The sequence below is a fragment of the Diorhabda sublineata genome, chromosome 5 (assembly GCF_026230105.1).
Source record: "Diorhabda sublineata isolate icDioSubl1.1 chromosome 5, icDioSubl1.1, whole genome shotgun sequence".
Taxonomy (NCBI): domain Eukaryota; kingdom Metazoa; phylum Arthropoda; class Insecta; order Coleoptera; family Chrysomelidae; genus Diorhabda; species Diorhabda sublineata.
Window position 1 is genome coordinate 35,313,926 of NC_079478.1, and position 23,394 is coordinate 35,337,319.

At 32.6% G+C, this 23,394-nt stretch overlaps 1 protein-coding gene across 1 annotated transcript in view; it reads right to left on the bottom strand.

The window, feature by feature from the left end:
- Positions 1 to 824: 824 nt before the first annotated feature.
- The window catches only part of LOC130443959 (protein bowel-like), a 53,924-nt gene continuing 31,354 nt past the window's right edge, over positions 825 to 23,394 (bottom strand). The window contains exons 3-6 of the mRNA XM_056778884.1: positions 17,173 to 17,483; positions 12,000 to 12,203; positions 7,534 to 7,747; positions 825 to 4,085 (exon numbers count right to left, since the gene is read on the bottom strand). Of these exons, the coding sequence (XP_056634862.1) occupies positions 3,773 to 4,085; positions 7,534 to 7,747; positions 12,000 to 12,203; positions 17,173 to 17,483 (1,042 nt within the window). The 3' untranslated portion in view covers positions 825 to 3,772. The remainder of the gene's footprint in view (positions 4,086 to 7,533; positions 7,748 to 11,999; positions 12,204 to 17,172; positions 17,484 to 23,394) is intronic.

The window sequence follows — 23,394 nt, forward strand, 5'->3', positions numbered from 1 at the left end:
ATTAAATTATGTTTGAAAAGTTAACCGTTTACACGATTTTTTAGTAAAAAAGAAGAAATCAACCACTTAATAGGTTATGTTTTTAAATTAGTTATAAACAACGTATCAAAATTAGAGGGATGTAAAAGGAAAATACATGAATTTTATCAGTTTATAAGAAAAAGTTATTAATGATAAGTAGATAAAGAGAAATGATAAACTGACTAAGAAAACTGTATTTAAAAAATAGTTTGTGATAAACTTGCTTTTAAATGATTGACCATATAATAGCGAAATATAGTGAACAGGGGCGAGTTTGAAATTCATTAATATTGAATAATTAGAGGATATTTATAATAAAATGAAGAATTTATGCGAAAAAGGTATATTTTATTGAACTAAGCAGTATCTTATGTTATTAAAAGTTTTTATTGAAGTAATGAATTCGTTAAATTTATAATTATAGAGTAAATGCCTTTTATGTTTAATGTGTCTCAACAAAATGTGTTTAAGAGATATATTTCAATGAATAAATCTTGACAAGCAAACGTACAGAAAGCTGAAAATGATTGGGTAAGTTTAAATTTAATTTTAGTATATAATAAATGAAGCAAACTGGAATGAATCGCTTTTTTCACAAATTTATTTTTCTTCAATCTAATCTTGAGTCGTCAAATATTAATTTTTACATAGTTTCTATGTAATTTCCAAATTAGAAACTATATAATTGAACTCTACTAATATAATTTTGTTTTTAAATGCAATATGTCCAGATATGCACATACTTTGTACATATATTGTATAAAATGTAATAGGGAATATATTTAACAAAAAAAATGCTGTTGTATTTAAGAAAATACTTTATTGAAAAAAATAGTATAAATCACATTCAGTTTAATATAGTTTTCTTATCAAAAATAAAATAAGCTAACATTCTATAATACTTAATTGAAATAAATTACAATAACAATTGTTACTAAATTTTGTACCAACAGTTACATATAATAACTTATAATCTATATCTACAGGGTGTTTTCGCTTTTAATATTTTATTTAAAGAAATTATTACATTAACGATTTTTTTTCACTTTTAATCTGGATGCTATAACCAAAATTCTCAATCAAACTTTTATGTGACACTAATTTTATTTTATCAATCAAAATTGAAAGATGCTAATTTCAAATGTTCTTTAGAGGCAATAAAATCGAAGTATCTCTGAAATTAGAACTACTTAGAAGATATGGATGATTTTTACATGAAATGAAGCACCTTTAGCTGTTATGATCTGAAAAAAACACAATTTAATAACCATATGTGCAGAATTGCTATAGAAGTAGTCAAAAGGTATAAAACATTATGAAAAATGTAGTGAAGGATCCAAAATTATCATAGAGGCTTCATATGTTCCTGATACTAGCAGAGATGCACCAGAAGGTTCTGAATTAGTCAGAACATTTACAAAAATCCTAAACATTGTGTACCAGCAAGAAAAAAATGGAAAGATTTTGTTTTATTCACAGGAATGTTACTGAAAATTCTGGATCATGTATTAAAATATCTGAAATGTTTGAAGAGGGTCCAGTTGATGCTGAATCATGTAGTGAAGGATCCAAAATGATTAGAGAGACTTTAGATGAACCTGATACTTGCAAAGTAGAAAGCTACGGAGTATCCTAAAACATTTAGTGAAAGGTCCAAAATGATCAGAAAGGCTTTGGATGTTCCTGATACTTAACAAAGATGTTTAGAAAGGTCCTGAAGTGATTAAAATCTCAAAGAAGATAGAAAACAATGTGAAAGATTCAAAAATTGGTGAAGGAATAATGGAAAGCAGATATTAGAAAAAATATGGCATTGTGTATGTAATAGTTATATTGGAAATATATGGAAAAAAAATATGGAAATGAAAATATGAAAACATGGTTAAAACAGGAAGTAACTGGATAATCATCAAGAAACAAAGTAAAATCTTCAAAATTTCATCGAGAAACCATGATTCAGGAGGACAATTCTAATAAAGTAAAATAAAGTGTGATAATGTTTCTGTTTCTTATGGAAAAATTCGTTAATTCAGGTAAAATGCAAAATATCTATATCAGTAAAAAATTGACCTACAATATTTTTGACAGAAATAAAAAATAAGATAAGAAATTAGCAATTCAACTACTGAAAACTACAGTTAAACTTTTGAACGTTGGTTATATCAAGCCTTAGATCCCTAAAAATATTTGTACAAGAAAATTTCTACTTTAAGTAATTATTATATCTGTATGAAGCTAAAATAAGCCTTGAAATTATCTTGTAATTGATAGGAATTCGGTTTATTTTGATTATATACAAAATCTCTAAGTACTATTTTTTAAAATATACTTACAAACTAATAAAAATAAGTCACAATGATATGTTAATCTTTCAAAAAATATATAAATCTACACGTTTAACTTAACTCACCCAATATCTGCAATTAATTAAACTAAAAAGAACGTAATTTTAAGATATATATACATGAATATATAGTAATACATATTTTATAACAAATAATGTGGGAACTAACATCGAAAGTTTTTTTTCGAATCAATAAATCAAAAAAAGGAACAAACTTAAAAACTCCAAGAAACCAGTACTTCATATTTGTTTTCTAAATCTGCAGTCACGAAATTGAATTATTTTGATGCGTTGCTCAACAACTATATAATTGATAACCTCAAAGACAACCAAAGAAGATATGAGAACTATTCTCAAAAGATGCAGAGGATCCAAAATCATGTTTTAAAGCATCTGTAACATCCAGAGTAGAGTTTCAGACGCTATTGAAGACCATATGAAAGCTTCAGGGGTTTTGATATGTGCAGAAAAGCAACATAAATATCTAGGGTGAGCAGAAAAGTTGCAGAACAATCTTGAATGATGTAGTGAAGGATCTAACACATTTAGAGAAAACTCAGATGATCATGGATTGTTGCAGAGCTTCAAAACTCTTGCAGATATATTACAGAAAGATTGTGAAATGCGAAAAAAAGCAGTAGATAGTTCTGACGGGTACAACATATGCTGTAGAAAATCCCAGAGGACCAAAGCAGTTTAGGGATAATAAATTAAGCATATTAATGGCACTGATGATTCGAAATACATGCAAATAGGTTACAGAAGGTCTTAAAAAAGATGTTGAAACTTGCAATGAAGTTTTAGATGATCATGAGGGTTTGCAGTAGAATCCTAATTGTATGTACCAGTTGTTATACCTAACTTTAAAACAAGAAGATATATGGTAGGAATTATTTTAAAGCTGTAGTAGATACTGAATTATGAAATAAAAATTCAATAACGTTTAAAAAAACTCCGGGTAAAGTGCAGAAACTATGAAAGGTTCTAAATTATATAGTAAAGCATCTGAAAGTTTCAGATAAATTTTGTCGTAAGCAGGTAAAGGTGAAAAAAAGCTGTAAAAGTAAAAGGGAAGTTTCAGATGGTTCTGGAATGTTTAGACAAGGAATTTTTAATGTTAAATATGGTAGTCAGTGAAGTATTATTTTAGAAATCAGCTTAGGACACTTAAATCCGTGTGAAAATGATATAACAGAAGTGGTGGCATTTGAAATTTGAAATTTTCACCCAAATTACATAATTATAATATATAATAAATTACTGAAAAATAAAACTAATTAACTTAAATCAAAACATTTAAATGTCTTACCAATAAAAAAAAATATAACAATATGAAAAGAAAATCAACAATTTCCATACCGATATTCTATTACACTTTTCCTCCCGGGATGAAGATGCCCAACGTCACTATCTACCCATAATATCCGCTATAGTGAAGCCCGTCATTCTCTGTGGTGGGTTATGAGGCGGTGGATTAGGAGGTGGTGGAGGTGGAGGCGCGGCTTCGCTTTTTTTCATGCTTAAATCACTCGCCACGTTATTCGAATTAGGATTCTGAATAATTTTTGAACAACCGGGTATTCCGGGACCGAATATAACAGACGTTCCAGTATCCGGCGGTTTTAGTACGGCGGGAGATCCCATTAACAAACCGGGAGTTCCTCTCATACTTGGATGGTACGTTCTCAGGTTCATAGGTGGCGTCAATGGTCGCATCGAACTAAAAATTTAAATTTAGTCAATAACATTCTAAATCTTGATTTAAGGAAGCGTTTGAAAAAACTGCACATGATTCTAATATAAGTAGAGATATCCTGAATCGATATACCAAAAGTTACATGTAAATTTAAGACAACCAACAAATGTATTGGGAAATAATTTGTTAGCAGAAGATCCTGTATCACATAATAAAGTTTTTGATGATTCCAAAACATTCAGATAAGCTTTAGATGATCCTGAATTACTACAGAGAATTTACAAGGATTTATTTCGTTTATAGAAAAACTGGTAGAAAATCATGAATCGTTCAATGATCCTGACACAGTCATTGGAGCATCTTATGATCCTTAATTGCTACAAAACTTCATAACATATGCTTAAATGCTACAAAAGATCCTACAATGTATAAAAAGACCACAAAACATCCTGAAATGTATACTAAAAACTTACAGGAGTTTCTGAATTGTGTAAAATGGTCACAGCAGATGCTGAGGCTTGCAGTAGTATTTTAAAGCTTCAACTAACAATCTGAGAAGCTTCAGATTATTCTGGATTGTTTCAGATTTTCCTGGTAGGAGCTACAAAAAGTGCTGAGTGAGCTGAAAAGCTACACAAGAACGTCCAGACTATGTACAAGTAATTATTCGTAGCTCCAAGACAACCAAATTTTAAAAAAGAAACTATTGTTTGTTAGAGCAGCTTCAGCTGATTCTTAATTCCTGCATAGCTTTGGAATACATACAACGAAGCTAACGAAACTTCTGATTTGTACAAAAAATTGCAGAGGATGATCCTGAAGCTTGTGGTAGGGTTTCAGAGACTATTGAACGTCAGATAAAAGCTTCAGGGGTTCTGATATGTGCAGAAAAGCAACATAAATATCTAGGGTGAGCAGAAAAGTTGCAGAACAATCTTGAATGATGTAGTGAAGGATCTAACACATTTAGAGAAATCTCAGATAATCTTGGATTATTGTAGAGCTTCAAAACTCATGTAGAGATTACACAGAATGTTTTGGAATGCAGAAATAAGCAGAAGATGATTCTGAAGCTTGCAACAGAGTTTTTATGCGCTATTGAAGGTCAGATAAAAGCTTCAGGGGTTCTGATATGTGCAGAAAAGCAACATAAATATCTAGGGTGAGCAGAAAAGTTGCAGAACAATCCTGAATGATGTAGTGAAGGATCTGACACATTTAGAGAAACCTCAGATAATATTGGATTATTCTAGAGCTTCAAAACTCATGTAGAGATTACACAGAATGTTTTGGAATGCAGAAATAAGCAGAAGATGATTCTGAAGCTTGCAACAGAGTTTTTATGCGCTATTGAAGGTCAAATAAAAGCTTCAGGGGTTCTGATATGTGCAGAAAAGCAACATAAATATCTAGGGTGAGCAGAAAAGTTGCAGAACAATCTTGAATGATGTAGTGAAGGATCTAACACATTTAGAGAAATCTCAGATAATCTTGGATTATTGTAGAGCTTCAAAACTCATGTAGAGATTACACAGAATGTTTTGAAATGCAGAAATAAGCAGAAGATGATTCTGAAGCTTACAACAGAGTTTTTATGCGCTATTGAAGGTCAGATAAAAGCTTCAGGGGTTCTGATATGTGCAGAAAAGCAACATAAATATCTAGGGTGAGCAGAAAAGTTGCAGAACAATCTTGAATGATGTAGTGAAGGATCTAACACATTTAGAGAAATCTCAGATAATCTTGGATTATTGTAGAGCTTCAAAACTCATGTAGAGATTACACAGAATGTTTTGAAATGCAGAAATAAGCAGAAGATGATTCTGAAGCTTACAACAGAGTTTTTATGCGCTATTGAAGGTCAGATAAAAGCTTCAGGGGTTCTGATATGTGCAGAAAAGCAACATAAATATCTAGGGTGAGCAGAAAAGTTGCAGAACAATCCTGAATGATGTAGTGAAGGATCTGACACATTTAGAGAAACCTCAGATAATATTGGATTATTCTAGAGCTTCAAAACTCATGTAGAGATTACACAGAATGTTTTGGAATGCAGAAATAAGCAGAAGATGATTCTGAAGCTTGCAACAGAGTTTTTATGCGCTTTTGAAGGTCAAATAAAAGCTTCAGGGGTTCTGATATGTGCAGAAAAGCAACATAAATATTTAGGATGAGCAGAAAAGTTGCAGAACAATCTTGAATGATGTAGTGAAGGATCTGACACATTTAGAGAAACCTCAGATAATATTGGATTATTCTAGAGCTTCAAAACTCATGTAGAGATTACACAGAATGTTTTGGAATGCAGAAATAAGCAGAAGATGATTCTGAAGCTTGCAACAGAGTTTTTATGCGCTTTTGAAGGTCAAATAAAAGCTTCAGGGGTTCTGATATGTGCAGAAAAGCAACATAAATATTTAGGATGAGCAGAAAAGTTGCAGAACAATCTTGAATGATGTAGTGAAGGATCTGACACATTTAGAGAAACCTCAGATAATATTGGATTATTCTAGAGCTTCAAAACTCATGTAGAGATTACACAGAATGTTTTGGAATGCAGAAATAAGCAGAAGATGATTCTGAAGCTTGCAACAGAGTTTTTATGCGCTTTTGAAGGTCAAATAAAAGCTTCAGGGGTTCTGATATGTGCAGAAAAGCAACATAAATATTTAGGATGAGCAGAAAAGTTGCAGAACAATCTTGAATGATGTAGTGAAGGATCTGACACATTTAGAGAAACCTCAGATAATATTGGATTATTCTAGAGCTTCAAAACTCATGTAGAGATTACACAGAATGTTTTGGAATGCAGAAATAAGCAGAAGATGATTCTGAAGCTTGCAACAGAGTTTTTATGCGCTTTTGAAGGTCAAATAAAAGCTTCAGGGGTTCTGATATGTGCAGAAAAGCAACACAATTGCAGTTGATGATTCTTAAGCTTGTGGTAAAATTTTAAAGCATCATGGAGCTTACAGTAGAGCTCCAGATGATCCTGTAGCTCCAACTAAAAATCTAGATGATTCTGAATATAACAGAAGCTTGAGTTGAAGTTTAAGGTACATTCTGAGACTTGTAATAAAACTTTATATGATCCTAGAGATTACAGAAATGCTTCGTGAGCATAATACAAGCATAAATGCTACAGGACGTGTAAAAAATGCCCAAAACTTGTTTTGAAGTTTCAAATTACTTTCAAAAGCTTCTGATAGTCCTGAAGTGTACAAAAAGCTTCAGAGAATCCTATAGAACTCAAAAGGAGTTCAGAAGTTCAGATATACTTTTGATGTGAATGAATTTAATGAGAGTAAAAGATCAAAAATTATGTAAAAAGCATTTGAAACATTCAGAGGAGATTCGGATGGTTCTCCTATGTGCCAAAAACTTCCTGGGTATAATCTGGAATGTTTTTTAATTATTTTCTTTTATGCTATTTCATAAATATCGTTTATTTCCAAAAAAAAATCTTTATTACCTGTGAGAGAACGATGAGCTCGGTCTGTCTTGATCGAAATGTCGTTTCCTGGAAATGAGGAAACTCTGTTCCACATGTTCGCTAGTAATGGTGCTCGGTTTCGGTTGTGGAACATGATGAAGGTCTCTTCTTATTTGTAGCTGTGGCATCGGGGTATGTTGAGGTTCTGCTTCAGTTTCTTTGAGAATTTCAGTACAATCTTCTTGACCGGGATCTAAAATAACATATTTACAGCAAAAATTCGACTGACGTCTATTTATCGAAGAAAAGTAGTAGATGAAAACATATTCACGCATTGTGTACAGCAAATTAATAATATTAATGTGAATTTTTACTTATTTCAATGATTATATATAGCATCTTATTGCTAACACTGAGAATGCTTGCCTTGAAGATTGTATGAAAAAGTCTATACGAATTTTATCCTCAGATTGTCCAGCGTTCACCTAAGTTTCATCCGGGTAGTAAATTTTTCATTTTTCATCACGAAATTACCTAATTTTTCCAAGGTTTTCTCGCCTCCACACAATTATTTGTGTTTTTTTCTAATAATAAACTGTTCCTTCCTCGATTTTTGCATTGAAATCCCATTTCTTTTGATAAATTATAAAAGCTTTTAAAATCCGGTTCGAGTCCTTATCTTTGTCAATTTCTCCCGGAACTTTATCTACTTCAGGTACCTCATTTTGAATGAAAATATTTTGTACAATTCTCCTGATGGCGCTTCCGTCGAAATCATCGATTGAATTGTTAATTTTATTTCTTGATGGATACTTTTTTGGGTCGGTCGCTGAATGATTTAGCTCTATGCTCCTGAACGATTCGGTAGACACTTGATTCTACCACGATGTGGCGCTCAATCCTCCCAAGCGGTTTTTCATTTATGGTTCACGTGCTGATCACGCACTAATCATTGTTTTGGTTTACTACTTACTTTTTCCGATAAAAGTTTTTATGGTTTTCCATATGATGAATTGATTCTTCCTTATGAATAAATCTTTAAATGTTCAATATAACCATTTTTTATTAATCTATATGTTCGGAATTTTCTTTAATATCGTTAATTCGAATTAAAAAAAAAAAAGTGAAAGCACGAGATTTTTATTAGAATTAATTATAGTAATTATCAATATTTACGTATTTAACTGTCATCCGAATTAAAATTCAATTACCGCTATATATCTTATATGTGAAAGGTTCACTTCAATAAAACCGTCGACATATTTTTCCCTCGAGAAAAAACCTTCAAATTTAACCTACTGCCATACTTATATTAATAAGAGTTCGCTGGGAAAAATTACTAATAAATCAATAAATGTAAATGATAAAAAGGTACACTACCAGTCAAAAGTTTTTGCCCACCTTATAGATAAGAATAAAGTAAAAAGAAAAGTACCGTCTGTAATTGTCATACATCTAAATTTTTATTCATCGACTAACAACTCAATAGGGTTGATGTCGGGCGACTGTGGCGATCAAATCATTATTTCCCGTACATTCTTCCTTTCCAATTCTTTCAAATACAACTTCCAGGAATGCTTGTGAAGGTTGGCGTGCTGGAAGATAAATCTTTTACCGGTTAGGTGCTGGTAACAACGTCATTCAATTTCCTTTAATATTTTTTATAGCCATCTTCAAAATCTTCAGTTACCCTTCCTCCAAAACATCCCCAAACCATTATCCAACCACCGTCAGGTTTTATAATAGGGATTATACATTTATCTAACATCTTTTAACACTTTCTCTTCCTCAAACTGACTCATCACTTCATAAAACTCTCACGCGTCCAATTTCCAAGTACTTTAGCCCACTGTAACCTCTTTAATTTTAGTTTGACGTCTTACAAGAACCATCCATCTAAAAAAAAACCTTCTTATCTCAATCTTCTTTCCATTGTAGAAGTAGATCCCTAGATTCATTGATTTGAGCTGCCGTCTCTAGGCCCGTAAGTCGTCGATCATGTTTATCTTCAGCGGTTGTGGGTTTTAGGGACCGCCTTGAACGTTTTGTTTCCCCAAAGCTCACTCCTGCATCTACCACCAAGGCATTTCCCTACTGAACGTCATCTACAGGGTAATGGCCAGGATACTGTCTAGAAGGCTGGAGGTGTACGCGGAGCGAGTGATTGAAAACTACCAATGTGATTTCATAGTCGTAGATCATGTTTACTGATCAATATAATACGTTTATCTTCAGCGGTTGTGGGTTTTAGGGACCGCCTTGAACGTTTTGTTTCCCCAAAGCTCACTCCTGCATCTACCACCAAGGCATTTCCCTACTGAACGTCATCTACAGAGTAATGGCCAGGATACTGTCTAGAAGGCTGGAGGTGTACGCGGAGCGAGTGATTGAAGACTACCAATGTGATTTCATAGTCGTAGATCATGTTTACTGATCAATATAATACGTTTATCTTCAGCGGTTGTGGGTTTTAGGGACCGCCTTGAACGTTTTGTTTCCCCAAAGCTCACTCCTGCATCTACCACCAAGGCATTTCCCTACTGAACGTCATCTACAGAGTAATGGCCAGGATACTGTCTAGAAGGCTGGAGGTGTACGCGGAGCGAGTGATTGAAGACTACCAATGTGATTTCATAGTCGTAGATCATGTTTACTGATCAATATAATACGTTTATCTTCAGCGGTTGTGGGTTTTAGGGACCGCCTTGAACGTTTTGTTTCCCCAAAGCTCACTCCTGCATCTACCACCAAGGCATTTCCCTACTGAACGTCATCTACAGGGTAATGGCCAGGATACTGTCTAGAAGGCTGGAGGTGTACGCGGAGCGAGTGATTGAAAACTACCAATGTGATTTCATAGTCGTAGATCATGTTTACTGATCAATATAATACGTTTATCTTCAGCGGTTGTGGGTTTTAGGGACCGCCTTGAACGTTTTGTTTCCCCAAAGCTCACTCCTGCATCTACCACCAAGGCATTTCCCTACTGAACGTCATCTACAGAGTAATGGCCAGGATACTGTCTAGAAGGCTGGAGGTGTACGCGGAGCGAGTGATTGAAAACTACCAATGTGATTTCATAGTCGTAGATCATGTTTACTGATCAATATAATACGTTTATCTTCAGCGGTTGTGGGTTTTAGGGACCGTATTGAACGTTTTGTTTCCCCAAAGCTCATTCCAGCATCTACCACCAAGGCATTTCCCTACTGAACGTCATCTACAGAGTAATGGCCAGGATACTGTCTAGAAGGCTGGAGGTGTACGCGGAGCGAGTGATTGAAAACTACCAATGTGATTTCATAGTCGTAGATCATGTTTACTGATCAATATAATACGTTTATCTTCAGCGGTTGTGGGTTTTAGGGACCGCCTTGAACGTTTTGTTTCCCCAAAGCTCACTCCTGCATCTACCACCAAGGCATTTCCCTACTGAACGTCATCTACAGAGTAATGGCCAGGATACTGTCTAGAAGGCTGGAGGTGTACGCGGAGCGAGTGATTGAAGACTACCAATGTGGTTTCATAAGAGGAAGAGAAACGAACTGGTGGTCATGACCTAATTCAACACCAACTACAAGTTGAAGGTAGCCTTCAGACAATATCAAGCCAACTCAACTTCTGAAGCGCCGGGATGCTCTTTATTGTATTCTGTTTAACCTGAGGCCTTGGAAAGTATATGTAGGAAGCTGTAGACTAATACTCAATCGATTAAGACAAAAGGTGGCCTACGCAGATGATGTTGATCTGCTTAGCAGAAGGAAAATAGAACTTATAGAAGACTTCCTGACCTCCAATGCAGAATCAAATAAGGATTTAAAAGAACTAGGCCTCCGAAACTGGCGGAGAAAAGTATAACATCGAGAAGAATGGAGGACAGTTGTCCGGGAGGGCAATTATGATGATGATGGCGATGAAAGCTCCTGGTGGATGCATATTTTTTTACGTTGTAATCCACAGTAGGTCGATATATTTTTAATAGATATAGAATATGGAGACTAATGCATGTTTTTCAAGCCTAAATTTGCGAGAACGTAAACAATTTATATAAGTACTTCAACAAAAATGATCTTGGTCCAAAAAGTAGAAATCCCAACACGTTCTCGCGTCTCACATGACTAACTAGGACTAAACTACAATCATAAATGCCGAATGACGTAAAACAAATGTCTAGTCGGGAAAAAAAGTGTGGGAACTGGCAACGTTGTATCGAACAATACACATTGAGGTATTTCCAACGAAACGGTTTGTTTCTGTTTAAATACTCAACTAAGTAATTACATAAATTGTTATTTTATTTTCATACTTCTTGGTAATATAAATGAAAATCTATTTCTTAAAACATTGTACACGTTTACGTAATCAATTAATGTAGTTATTGGATATTAAAAAGCGTTTATTATCGATTTTGAGTACACTTTCATATCTCGGTAGAAGGATGACAAGAAAAATATTAATTTTATTATACAGGGTGTCCCGTTATGTAAACAAAAATGAAAACTCACCTATTTCCGGGTCTTCATCTAAATCTTCTTCGTCTGTATCGGGATGGTGTCTTTCGATAGAGGGTCTCATAGTATAAGGACTCGAAGACGAACACGGTTCATGGCATTGGGTTATACCGGGAGCGGGAGAACACGCCCTCTCGTCTCTAGAATCGACAGAGAGACTTCTTGATCGCGGAGGCATCTTTTCTTGGTCATCGCCACCTTCGTTAACGAAGTAATATTTAGTCAAAGGAAATCGGGATTATGTTCAACTTTGAAAATTTGTTTTCGATCGAAATAAAGTGAAATGCGACATTAGGTCCACGTCATACACTTTGAATCAATAAATGATACACAAAATCAATTTATTCTTAAAATCGGTGCATGAATATGAAAATTTTGTTCTTAAAAGTTGTAGAGAATTCGATTCTCTATGGAAACGTTTTTTTTTAAAAAACTCTATGAAATTTGAGCTCTAAGTCTCCAAATTTGAACAGGTGTTTTTAGGGATCCCCGTTTATACACAAAATCAATTTATTCTTAAAATCGGTGCATGAATATGAAAATTTTGTTCTTAAAAGTTGTAGAGAATTCGATTCTCTATGGAAACGTTTTTTTTTAAAAAACTCTATGAAATTTGAGCTCTAAGTCTCCAAATTTGAACAGGTGTTTTTAGGGATCCCCGTTTATACACAAAATCAATTTATTCTTAAAATCGGTGCATAAATATGATAATTTTGTTCTTAAAAGTTGTAGAGAATTCGATTCTCTATGGAAACGTTTTTTTTTAAAAAACTCTATGAAATTTGAGCTCTAAGTCTCCAAATTTGAACAGGTGTTTTTAGGGATCCCCGTTTATACACAAAATCAATTTATTCTTAAAATCGGTGCATAAATATGATAATTTTGTTCTTAAAAGTTGTAGAGAATTCGATTCTCTATAGAAACGTTTTTTTTTCCAAAAAACTCCATGAAATTTGAGCTTTAAATCTCCAAATTTAAACAGGTGTTTTTAGGGATCCCCGTTTATACACAAAATCAATTTATTCTTAAAATCGGTGCATGAATATGAAAATTTTGTTCTTAAAAGTTGTAGAGAATTCGATTCTCTATAGAAACGTTTTTTTTTCCAAAAAACTCCATGAAATTTGAGCTTTAAATCTCCAAATTTAAACAGGTGTTTTTAGGGATCCCCGTTTATACACAAAATTAATTTATTCTTAAAATCGGTGCATGAATATGATAATTTTGTTCTTAAAAGTTGTAGAGAATTCGATTCTCTATGGAAACGTTTTTTTTTTCCATAAAATTCCATGAAATTTGAGCTTTAAATCTCCAAATTTAAACAGGTGTTTTTAGGGATCCCCGTTTATACACAAAATCAATTTATTCTTAAAATCGGTGCATGAATATGATAATTTTGTTCTTAAAAGTTGTAGAGAATTCGATTCTCTATAGAAACGTTTTTTTTTCCAAAAAACTCCATGAAATTTGAGCTTTAAATCTCCAAATTTAAACAGGTGTTTTTAGGGATCCCCGTTTATACACAAAATCAATTTATTCTTAAAATCGGTGCATGAATATGATAATTTTGTTCTTAAAAGTTGTAGAGAATTCGATTCTCATGGAAACGTTTTTTTTCCATAAAATTCCATGAAATTTGAGCTTTAAATCTCCAAATTTGAACAGGTGTTTTTAGGGATCCCCGTTTATACACAAAATCAATTTATTCTTAAAATCGGTGCATGAATATGATAATTTTGTTCTTAAAAGTTGTAGAGAATTCGATTCTCTATAGAAACGTTTTTTTTTCCAAAAAACTCCATGAAATTTGAGCTTTAAATCTCCAAATTTGAACAGGTGTTTTTAGGGATCCCCGTTTATACACAAAATCAATTTATTCTTAAAATCGGTGCATGAATATGATAATTTTGTTCTTAAAAGTTGTAGAGAATTCGATTCTCATGGAAACGTTTTTTTTCCATAAAATTCCATGAAATTTGAGCTTTAAATCTCCAAATTTGAACAGGTGTTTTTAGGGATCCCCGTTTATACACAAAATCAATTTATTCTTAAAATCGGTGCATGAATATGATAATTTTGTTCTTAAAAGTTGTAGAGAATTCGATTCTCTATAGAAACGTTTTTTTTTCCATAAAATTCCATGAAATTTGAGCTTTAAATCTCCAAATTTAAACAGGTGTTTTTAGGGATCCCCGTTTATACACAAAATCAATTTATTCTTAAAATCGGTGCATGAATATGATAATTTTATTCTTAAAAGTTGTAGAGAATTCGATTCTCTATGGAAACGTTTTTTTTTCCATAAAATTCCATGAAATTTGAGCTTTAAATCTCCAAATTTGAACAGGTGTTTTTAGGGATCCCCGTTTATACACAAAATCAATTTATTCTTAAAATCGGTGCATGAATATGATAATTTTGTTCTTAAAAGTTGTAGAGAATTCGATTCTCTATGGAAACGTTTTTTTTTCCATAAAATTCCATGAAATTTGAGCTTTAAATCTCCAAATTTAAACAGGTGTTTTTAGGGATCCCCGTTTATACACAAAATCAATTTATTCTTAAAATCGGTGCATGAATATGATAATTTTGTTCTTAAAAGTTGTAGAGAATTCGATTCTCTATGGAAACGTTTTTTTTTTCCAAAAAACTCCATGAAATTTGAGCTTTAAATCTCCAAATTTGAACAGGTGTTTTTAGGGATCCCCGTTTATACACAAAATCAATTTATTCTTAAAATCGGTGCATGAATATGAAAATTTTGTTCTTAAAAGTTGTAGAGAATTCGATTCTCTATGGAAACGTTTTTTTTCCATAAAATTCCATGAAATTTGAGCTTTAAATCTCCAAATTTAAACAGGTGTTTTTAGGGATCCCCGTTTATACACAAAATCAATTTATTCTTAAAATCGGTGCATGAATATGAAAATTTTGTTCTTAAAAGTTGTAGAGAATTCGATTCTCTATGGAAACGTTTTTTTTCCATAAAATTCCATGAAATTTGAGCTTTAAATCTCCAAATTTAAACAGGTGTTTTTAGGGATCCCCGTTTATACACAAAATCAATTTATTCTTAAAATCGGTGCATGAATATGATAATTTTGTTCTTAAAAGTTGTAGAGAATTCGATTCTCTATGGAAACGTTTTTTTTTCCATAAAATTCCATGAAATTTGAGCTTTAAATCTCCAAATTTAAACAGGTGTTTTTAGGGATCCCCGTTTATACACAAAATCAATTTATTCTTAAAATCGGTGCATGAATATGATAATTTTGTTCTTAAAAGTTGTAGAGAATTCGATTCTCTATGGAAACGTTTTTTTTTTCCAAAAAACTCCATGAAATTTGAGCTTTAAATCTCCAAATTTGAACAGGTGTTTTTAGGGATCCCCGTTTATACACAAAATCAATTTATTCTTAAAATCGGTGCATGAATATGAAAATTTTGTTCTTAAAAGTTGTAGAGAATTCGATTCTCTATGGAAACGTTTTTTTTCCATAAAATTCCATGAAATTTGAGCTTTAAATCTCCAAATTTGAACAGGTGTTTTTAGGGATCCCCGTTTATACACAAAATCAATTTATTCTTAAAATCGGTGCATGAATATGAAAATTTTGTTCTTAAAAGTTGTAGAGAATTCGATTCTCTATAGAAACGTTTTTTTTTCCAAAAAACTCCATGAAATTTGAGCTTTAAATCTCCAAATTTGAACAGGTGTTTTTAGGGATCCCCGTTTATACACAAAATCAATTTATTCTTAAAATCGGTGCATGAATATGAAAATTTTGTTCTTAAAAGTTGTAGAGAATTCGATTCTCTATGGAAACGTTTTTTTTCCATAAAATTCCATGAAATTTGAGCTTTAAATCTCCAAATTTGAACAGGTGTTTTTAGGGATCCCCGTTTATACACAAAATCAATTTATTCTTAAAATCGGTGCATGAATATGAAAATTTTGTTCTTAAAAGTTGTAGAGAATTCGATTCTCTATGGAAACGTTTTTTTTCCATAAAATTCCATGAAATTTGAGCTTTAAATCTCCAAATTTGAACAGGTGTTTTTAGGGATCCCCGTTTATACACAAAATCAATTTATTCTTAAAATCGGTGCATGAATATGAAAATTTTGTTCTTAAAAGTTGTAGAGAATTCGATTCTCTATGGAAACGTTTTTTTTCCATAAAATTCCATGAAATTTGAGCTTTAAATCTCCAAATTTAAACAGGTGTTTTTAGGGATCCCCGTTTATACACAAAATCAATTTATTCTTAAAATCGGTGCATAAATATGATAATTTTGTTCTTAAAAGTTGTAGAGAATTCGATTCTCTATGGAAACGTTTTTTTTTTTTTCATTAAACATGAAATTTGGGCTCTAAGTCTCCAAATTTGAACAGGTGCTTTTGAGGAATCACTTTTATATTTAAAATCCATTTATTCTAAAAACTAGTACATAATAATGAAAATTTTATTTCCAACCCGTTGAACAAAATTAAATTCTCTATGAAATCGTTTTTTGTTTCCAAAAATTTATATCAAAATTGAGCTCCAAATATTTAAATTACGTACGCTACCTCATAGGAGTGTATATTAACACGATTACAATTTTTTTAATCATTATATCTCAGAAACAGTGATTCGTAGGAAAAAAAGTATCGATACATCTTTTCTAGATAATTTTGTGATCTACAATTTTCGTCTGAAGTATTTTTATGATAAAACTTACCGTTTTGCTGATAATCGCGAAAAACTGATTGTTGTTTTGACCTTTGGCCTCAAATAAAATTTTTTTCTACACGGGAATGATGGGAATTTCGGAATTTCATTTTTTATTATGTTTTAAACAATTTTACTGATTTTCAGCTTGGTGCGAATTTATGTAACTTCTAATGTCTAACTTGACCGGACTAACAATACAAACTACAGCTTGTTGGTTAATTGTTAAATTAAAATGGTTGCTTTCTAATTAGAATTCCAAAAAAATTTATATTTGCTCACGATTCCAGTATAATAATTCAATGAAATTCAATTTACAATAAACGGTATACATAATACATTTTAAATCAGTGATTAGTATTTTATTTAGATCGAAAAAAAAACAATTTTGAGGTTATATTTTACAAAAACAAGTCATAAATGGACAAAAAGTGCGATTATTTAGTATCTTACTTGGTATGTATCCGTCTCCAAGTCCATCGGGAGGTACATCTCCAACGGCGTGTGTCAAAGCGTGCCGTCTCAAATCGCAGTTCCTCCTAAAAACTTTTCCGCAGGAATTGCATTCGTAGGGCTTGTGATCCGTATGGGTGAGTAAATGGGTCTTGAGATTCGAACGTTGGTTGAAGGATCTGCTGCAAACCGGACATTTATGTGGAGATTCTTCCATATGGAGAATTTTGTGAACGGCCAGTGTTCGGGATTGACAGAAACCTTTACCGCATTCGCCACATTTGAACGGTTTTTCTTTACTGTGGATATATCTGTAAAAAAACATTGAAACAAATCATTTTATAAATGTTTGGGAGCAGTTCGTCCGTTGGGACGTCTACTCTTGTACTTTATACAGCCGCGGATTAATTTCCCAAAGGTTTGAGTTGCTTTTTAGTTACAGCAGTAAGTTTCCGTTGATACCAAATATTTTTAAACAAGATCGAAAGTCATTTAAGCCAAAATGTCAAAAATAATAAAACAAAAAGGTCTAATCAGAAAATTATATGCAAATTGCTTCCCAGAAAAAAACGCAATCTAAAAGTTAGGCAGTGAACGTGTTAATAGTTTTTCCATCACGTGCAATTGTTGCAGAAGCTCTAAAGGCCGCTTGACATGATGCAATACGACGTGCATTGCGATGCAAGACGCAATTTTTCTTAATCAAAAGCACAGATGAAGTTTATCTGATTTTTTCGTGCAAGATATTGACATTATCGGTTTCGTGCAATTTTTTATTGCATGGAAGTTGCAATCTAGTTACTTTTGGCTTAACAGATCAGCTGCATTTCGTAAAGGCCGCTTGACATGATGCAATACGACGTGCATTGCGATGCAAGACGCAATTTTTCTTAATCAAAAGCGCAGATGAAGTTCATCTGATTTTTTCGTGCAAGATATTGAGATTATCGGTTTTCTGCAATTTTTATTGCATGGAAGTTGCAATCTAGTTACTTTTGGCTTAACAGATCAGCTGAATTTCGTAAAGGCCGCTTGACATGATGCAATACGACGTGCAATGCAATGCAAGACGCAATTTTTCTTAATCAAAAGCGCAGATGAAGTTTATCTGATTTTTTCGTGCAAGATATTGAGATTATCGGTTTTCTGCAATTTTTATTGCATGGAAGTTGCAATCTAGTTACTTTTGGCTTAACAGATCAGCTGCATTTCGTGAAGGCCGCTTGACATGATGCAATACGACGTGCATTGCGATGCAAGACGCAATTTTTCTTAATCAAAAGCGCAGATGAAGTTCATCTGATTTTTTCGTGCAAGATATTGAGATTATCGGTTTCGTGCAATTTTTTATTGCATGGAAGTTGCAATCTAGTTACTTTTGGCTTAACAGATCAGCTGCATTTCGTAAAGGCCGCTTGACATGATGCAATACGACGTGCATTGCGATGCAAGACGCAATTTTTCTTAATCAAAAGCGCAGATGAAGTTTATCTGATTTTTTCGTGCAAGATATTGACATTATCGGTTTCGTGCAATTTTTATTGCATGGAAGTTGCAATCTAGTTACTTTTGGCTTAACAGATCAGCTGAATTTCGTAAAACTTCGTTATTTTCATGGTTGGGAATTTGTAGTATTGAAAAAATGCCTATAATCGACTTATACGTAACGTAAGGGAGGAAAAACGTGTATCTTTAAAAGAGCCATTGTACACGTCAAAATGTGTTTGACTATAAATTTTCTCTTATCTCCATTCCAATTAAACATTTTTCTAGATACATGCTTCAGTTCTAGTACAAAGAAAAACAAAATAAATGTTCAAAAGAAAAAGCCGATGATTTTTGTTTGTTTTCATTATATAAATACCTGGTTTTCTTTTTTTAAATTACAGTTCTGGTATACAAGAATCTATATTGGTAATATTTCATTATTATGGTCGACACTCCAAAGCCGAGTCCCTCGACCCTGATAATCTTCAACAGGTGTGCTGACTGAAAAAGCGCTGTTGCCGGCTGTTGTGAAATATCAGTGACATAGATAATCAATAGTAAATCTTTTAAAAAAAGGTTTTTTCCTAATGGAAATTGGTTTTACTCCAGTAACGACAATTTTACTATACTGAAGATGAAACTGAGATGAAATTTCGAAAGAAAAACATTTCGAAACACTGAGAATTACCTAGACAAGTCTATTAGTAGCATCCGTACCAAATAGCACTGCTTCTCTCCATAGAAATGACTCATAAAATCTAAATTCAATTTTCCCTTGTATAATAAAACCAATTTATAACGTTTATTCTGTTAGTTGATGTTTTTTTTTTAAACAAAATGATGAAAATATTTATTAATAATGATCGCGACAATCGTTGTAGATGGCGCGCCTGTATATTTTGAAGTTCGCGGTTTGATTATGTGTTGGGTGCTGGTGCTGGGTCTCTTACCACCGTTCCGCAACGTATTGTGATTCTTTTTGATGTGGAAGGACATTAAAAACACGGGAAATCTGCGGCGTTTACGTAATCAATTCCTTAGTGATTGCCATGGGGTTGGAAGCTTGTCGCGGCTTGCTAACGCAATACTAGGCAAAGAGGGATGGTTTTTCAACGTGAATATCCACTACAGACGAAACATGGGTACACAATTACCCTCCCGAAAGAAAGTGTCAAAAAAATTGATGAAGAAGGTGCATCAGTCAAAACGAAAACAACCAAGTCCGCGGGTAAGATTTTGTGGACTGTATTCTGGGCCGATGGGCAGTACTGTACGTTTTCACAACTTTCCATAAACTCCACATACTAAACACACGTGAAACACGCTTATCGCTCGAAATGGAGGAGCTTTCCGCGCGTTTCATGTATATAAATTTGACAGGAGTCCTAATATTAGTTTGTCAGTTATAGCATTTTGAATGAAGCAGCTTTTGATTGAAGAAAATAGTCAAAAAGGTCATAGCGGTGCGCAAAACTCCTAACCAAACTTTTAAGGACGATTTTCGATGTGTGCTTTCCTAGTTTAAGAATATCTACATCAGTCGTGTCAAAGATACGGCCCGCGGGTCGTTTCCGGCCGATCCTGGGTCGTATCAATTAGGCCCGCGATCGCAATGTGTCACAGAAAGAAGAATCATGTTTTTTAGAGCTTTTAAACTTCATTCGATTCCTCTAGAGATGTTTTTTAAATACTCGTACTTTCAAGTCTACGGATGTTATTTCAATAGCAGCGCGTGCCTAGACAAGCGAGAAATAGGCGCGAAGTGAGTCAGTTGAGTCGAGTAATCGAAGCGATACGGTTGGAGAAGGATTTTAATTGTACTGCGAAGTAGTGATTGTGCATTTGTTTGTGTCGTGCGCGTGCGATATCCATAATTGTTGTGTCGAGTTCCATAATATACTTAACAGCACAACTACGGATCTTGCCATGGCTGACGAATATTCTGGCGTTGCAACTAAATTAAAACAGATAATATCAGGGAATTTTGTGAGATTTCATTGTATAATTAATCAGGAATCATTGGGATCCAAACATTTAAAACTAGATCATGTCATGAAATTAAAATTTTAAATTTTATAAGAAGCAGAGGACTAAATCACCGACAGTTCAGGCAACGATAAAAATTGCCAGTAATAAATAAAAAAGTCAAAATTTGATTTTAAAAAAGTCAAACATCCAAATAAAACTGCAAAAAAAAACGACAAAAATTGACAGTAGTAAACCAAAAATGCCAAATTTTGAATACCTTAAGTCAAGAATTGATACAAAACTACAAATAAAGCAAAAAATGATCCAAAAAATTGGAACAAAACTACAAAAATTGAAAGTGGGTCACAAGTACATGTCAAATTTTGATAAAATAAGTCAAAACTTGACAAAACCCACAAAAAACTACGAAAGTTGAGAGTAGTCCAAAAAAATGTCAAAAGCTGATAGAAAACTACAAAATAACGATAAAAATTGACGGTGATTCATAAAAAAAATGTCAAAGTGATTCACAGAAAACGTTGAAATTTGGTTCCAAAAAAAATGTTGAAAAATAATACCAAAAACACTAAAAATTGACAGAAGCTCATAAAAATTGAGGAAAGACTGTAAAAAAACGACAAAAATTGACAATGGTTCAAAAAATTGTTAAAAATGGAAACAAAACTAAAAAAATTGGAAGTGAATCACAAGAATATGTGATAACAAAACGACAAAAATTGACAGTGATTCATTAAAAAGTCAAAATCTGATTTTAAAAAAGTCTAAAATCCATATAAAACTACAAAAAAAAGACAAAAATTGACAGTGGTCCAAATCAAACGCCGAAGACTACCAAGCATGGACAGAGGAATATCAAAAACTCATAGAAGACTATCAAAAAGCAACAAAAATTCACAAAAGATCAAAAAATTGAGAGAAAACTGTAAAAGCTGTCAAAATCCTATCTAAAATGACATAAATTGACAAAAGAAAGGAAAAATCACAAAAGATTACTAAAAGCCATGAAAAATGACAGAAGTTCATAAAAATATGTCAAAATCCTAACTAAAATGACATAAATTGACAAAAGAACTCAAAAATCCCAAAAGATTACTAACAGCCATGAAAAATGACAGAAGTGCTTAAAAAATTTGGGCAACTGGCCGAAAACTACCAAGCATTGACAGAAGTTCATAAAAATCTGTCAAAATCCTATCTAAAATGACATAAATTGACAAAAGAATGGAAAAATCACAAAAGATTACTAAAAGCCATGAAAAATGACAGAAGTTCATAAAATTCTGTCAAAATCGTAACTAAAATGACATAAATTGACAAAAGAACTCAAAAATCCCAAAAGATTACTAACAGCCATGAAAAATGACAGAAGTGCTTAAAAAATTTGGGCAACTGGCCGAAAACTACCAAGCATTGACAGAAGTTCATAAAAATCTGTCAAAATCCTATCTAAAATGACATAAATTGACAAAAGAATGGAAAAATCACAAAAGATTACTAAAAGCCATGAAAAATGACAGAAGTTCATAAAATTCTGTCAAAATCGTAACTAAAATGACATAAATTGACAAAAGAACTCAAAAATCTCAAAAGATCACTAACAGCCATGAAAAATGACAGAAGTGCTTAAAAAATTTGGGCAACTGGCCGAAAACTACCAAGCATTGACAGAAGTTCATAAAAATCTGTCAAAATCCTATCTAAAATGACATAAATTGACAAAAGAATGGAAAAATCACAAAAGATTACTAAAAGCCATGAAAAATGACAGAAGTTCATAAAATTCTGTCAAAATCGTAACTAAAATGACATAAATTGACAAAAGAACTCAAAAATCCCAAAAGATTACTAACAGCCATGAAAAATGACAGAAGTGCTTAAAAAATTTGGGCAACTGGCCGAAAACTACCAAGCATTGACAGAAGTTCATAAAAATCTGTCAAAATCCTATCTAAAATGACATAAATTGACAAAAGAATGGAAAAATCACAAAAGATTACTAAAAGCCATGAAAAATGACAGAAGTTCATAAAATTCTGTCAAAATCGTAACTAAAATGACATAAATTGACAAAAGAACTCAAAAATCTCAAAAGATCACTAACAACCATGAAAAATGACAGAAGTGCTTAAAAAATTTGGGCAACTGGCCGAAAACTACCAAGCATTGACAGAAGGTTATAAAAGAATGTCAAAAACTGATAGAAGACTATCAAAATTTGACAGTAGCTTAAGAAAACGTCAAAAACTGATACGATTTTCATTATTATCGACTTTATTTACACACCATGTATAATCCTTCAGTATATTAGAAGTTTATAGAAAGTAATACCGGCAACGTTGCCTAGAACAAACAGTGACGTTGCGAAACTTATTGTGTAACGGGAAGTACATTGAAAAACACGTAAACCGAGTGATGCACGATCTTTAATAATAAATTCTTACAATAATTTAAACGTAGTAAAAAGCTAGTTAAAACTTGAAATAATTGTTTTATTAATAAAAAATTGTTTTACTAAAATTTCCATTTCTATAATTTAAATATGAAACATCGCGAAACACTCGTTAATTTTTCTTATAGAAAATCTTTAAAAAAACCATTGAAATCGAAAAAAATGATTATAGGAGTATATAGAGCAACTTTTTTGATTGTAACGAATTTCTATTTACCCATAACCCTCTTTCTAATATACCTCGTATTATAATTAATTTTTTTTTCTCTGGAAAATATTCAAATGAGATAATTAAA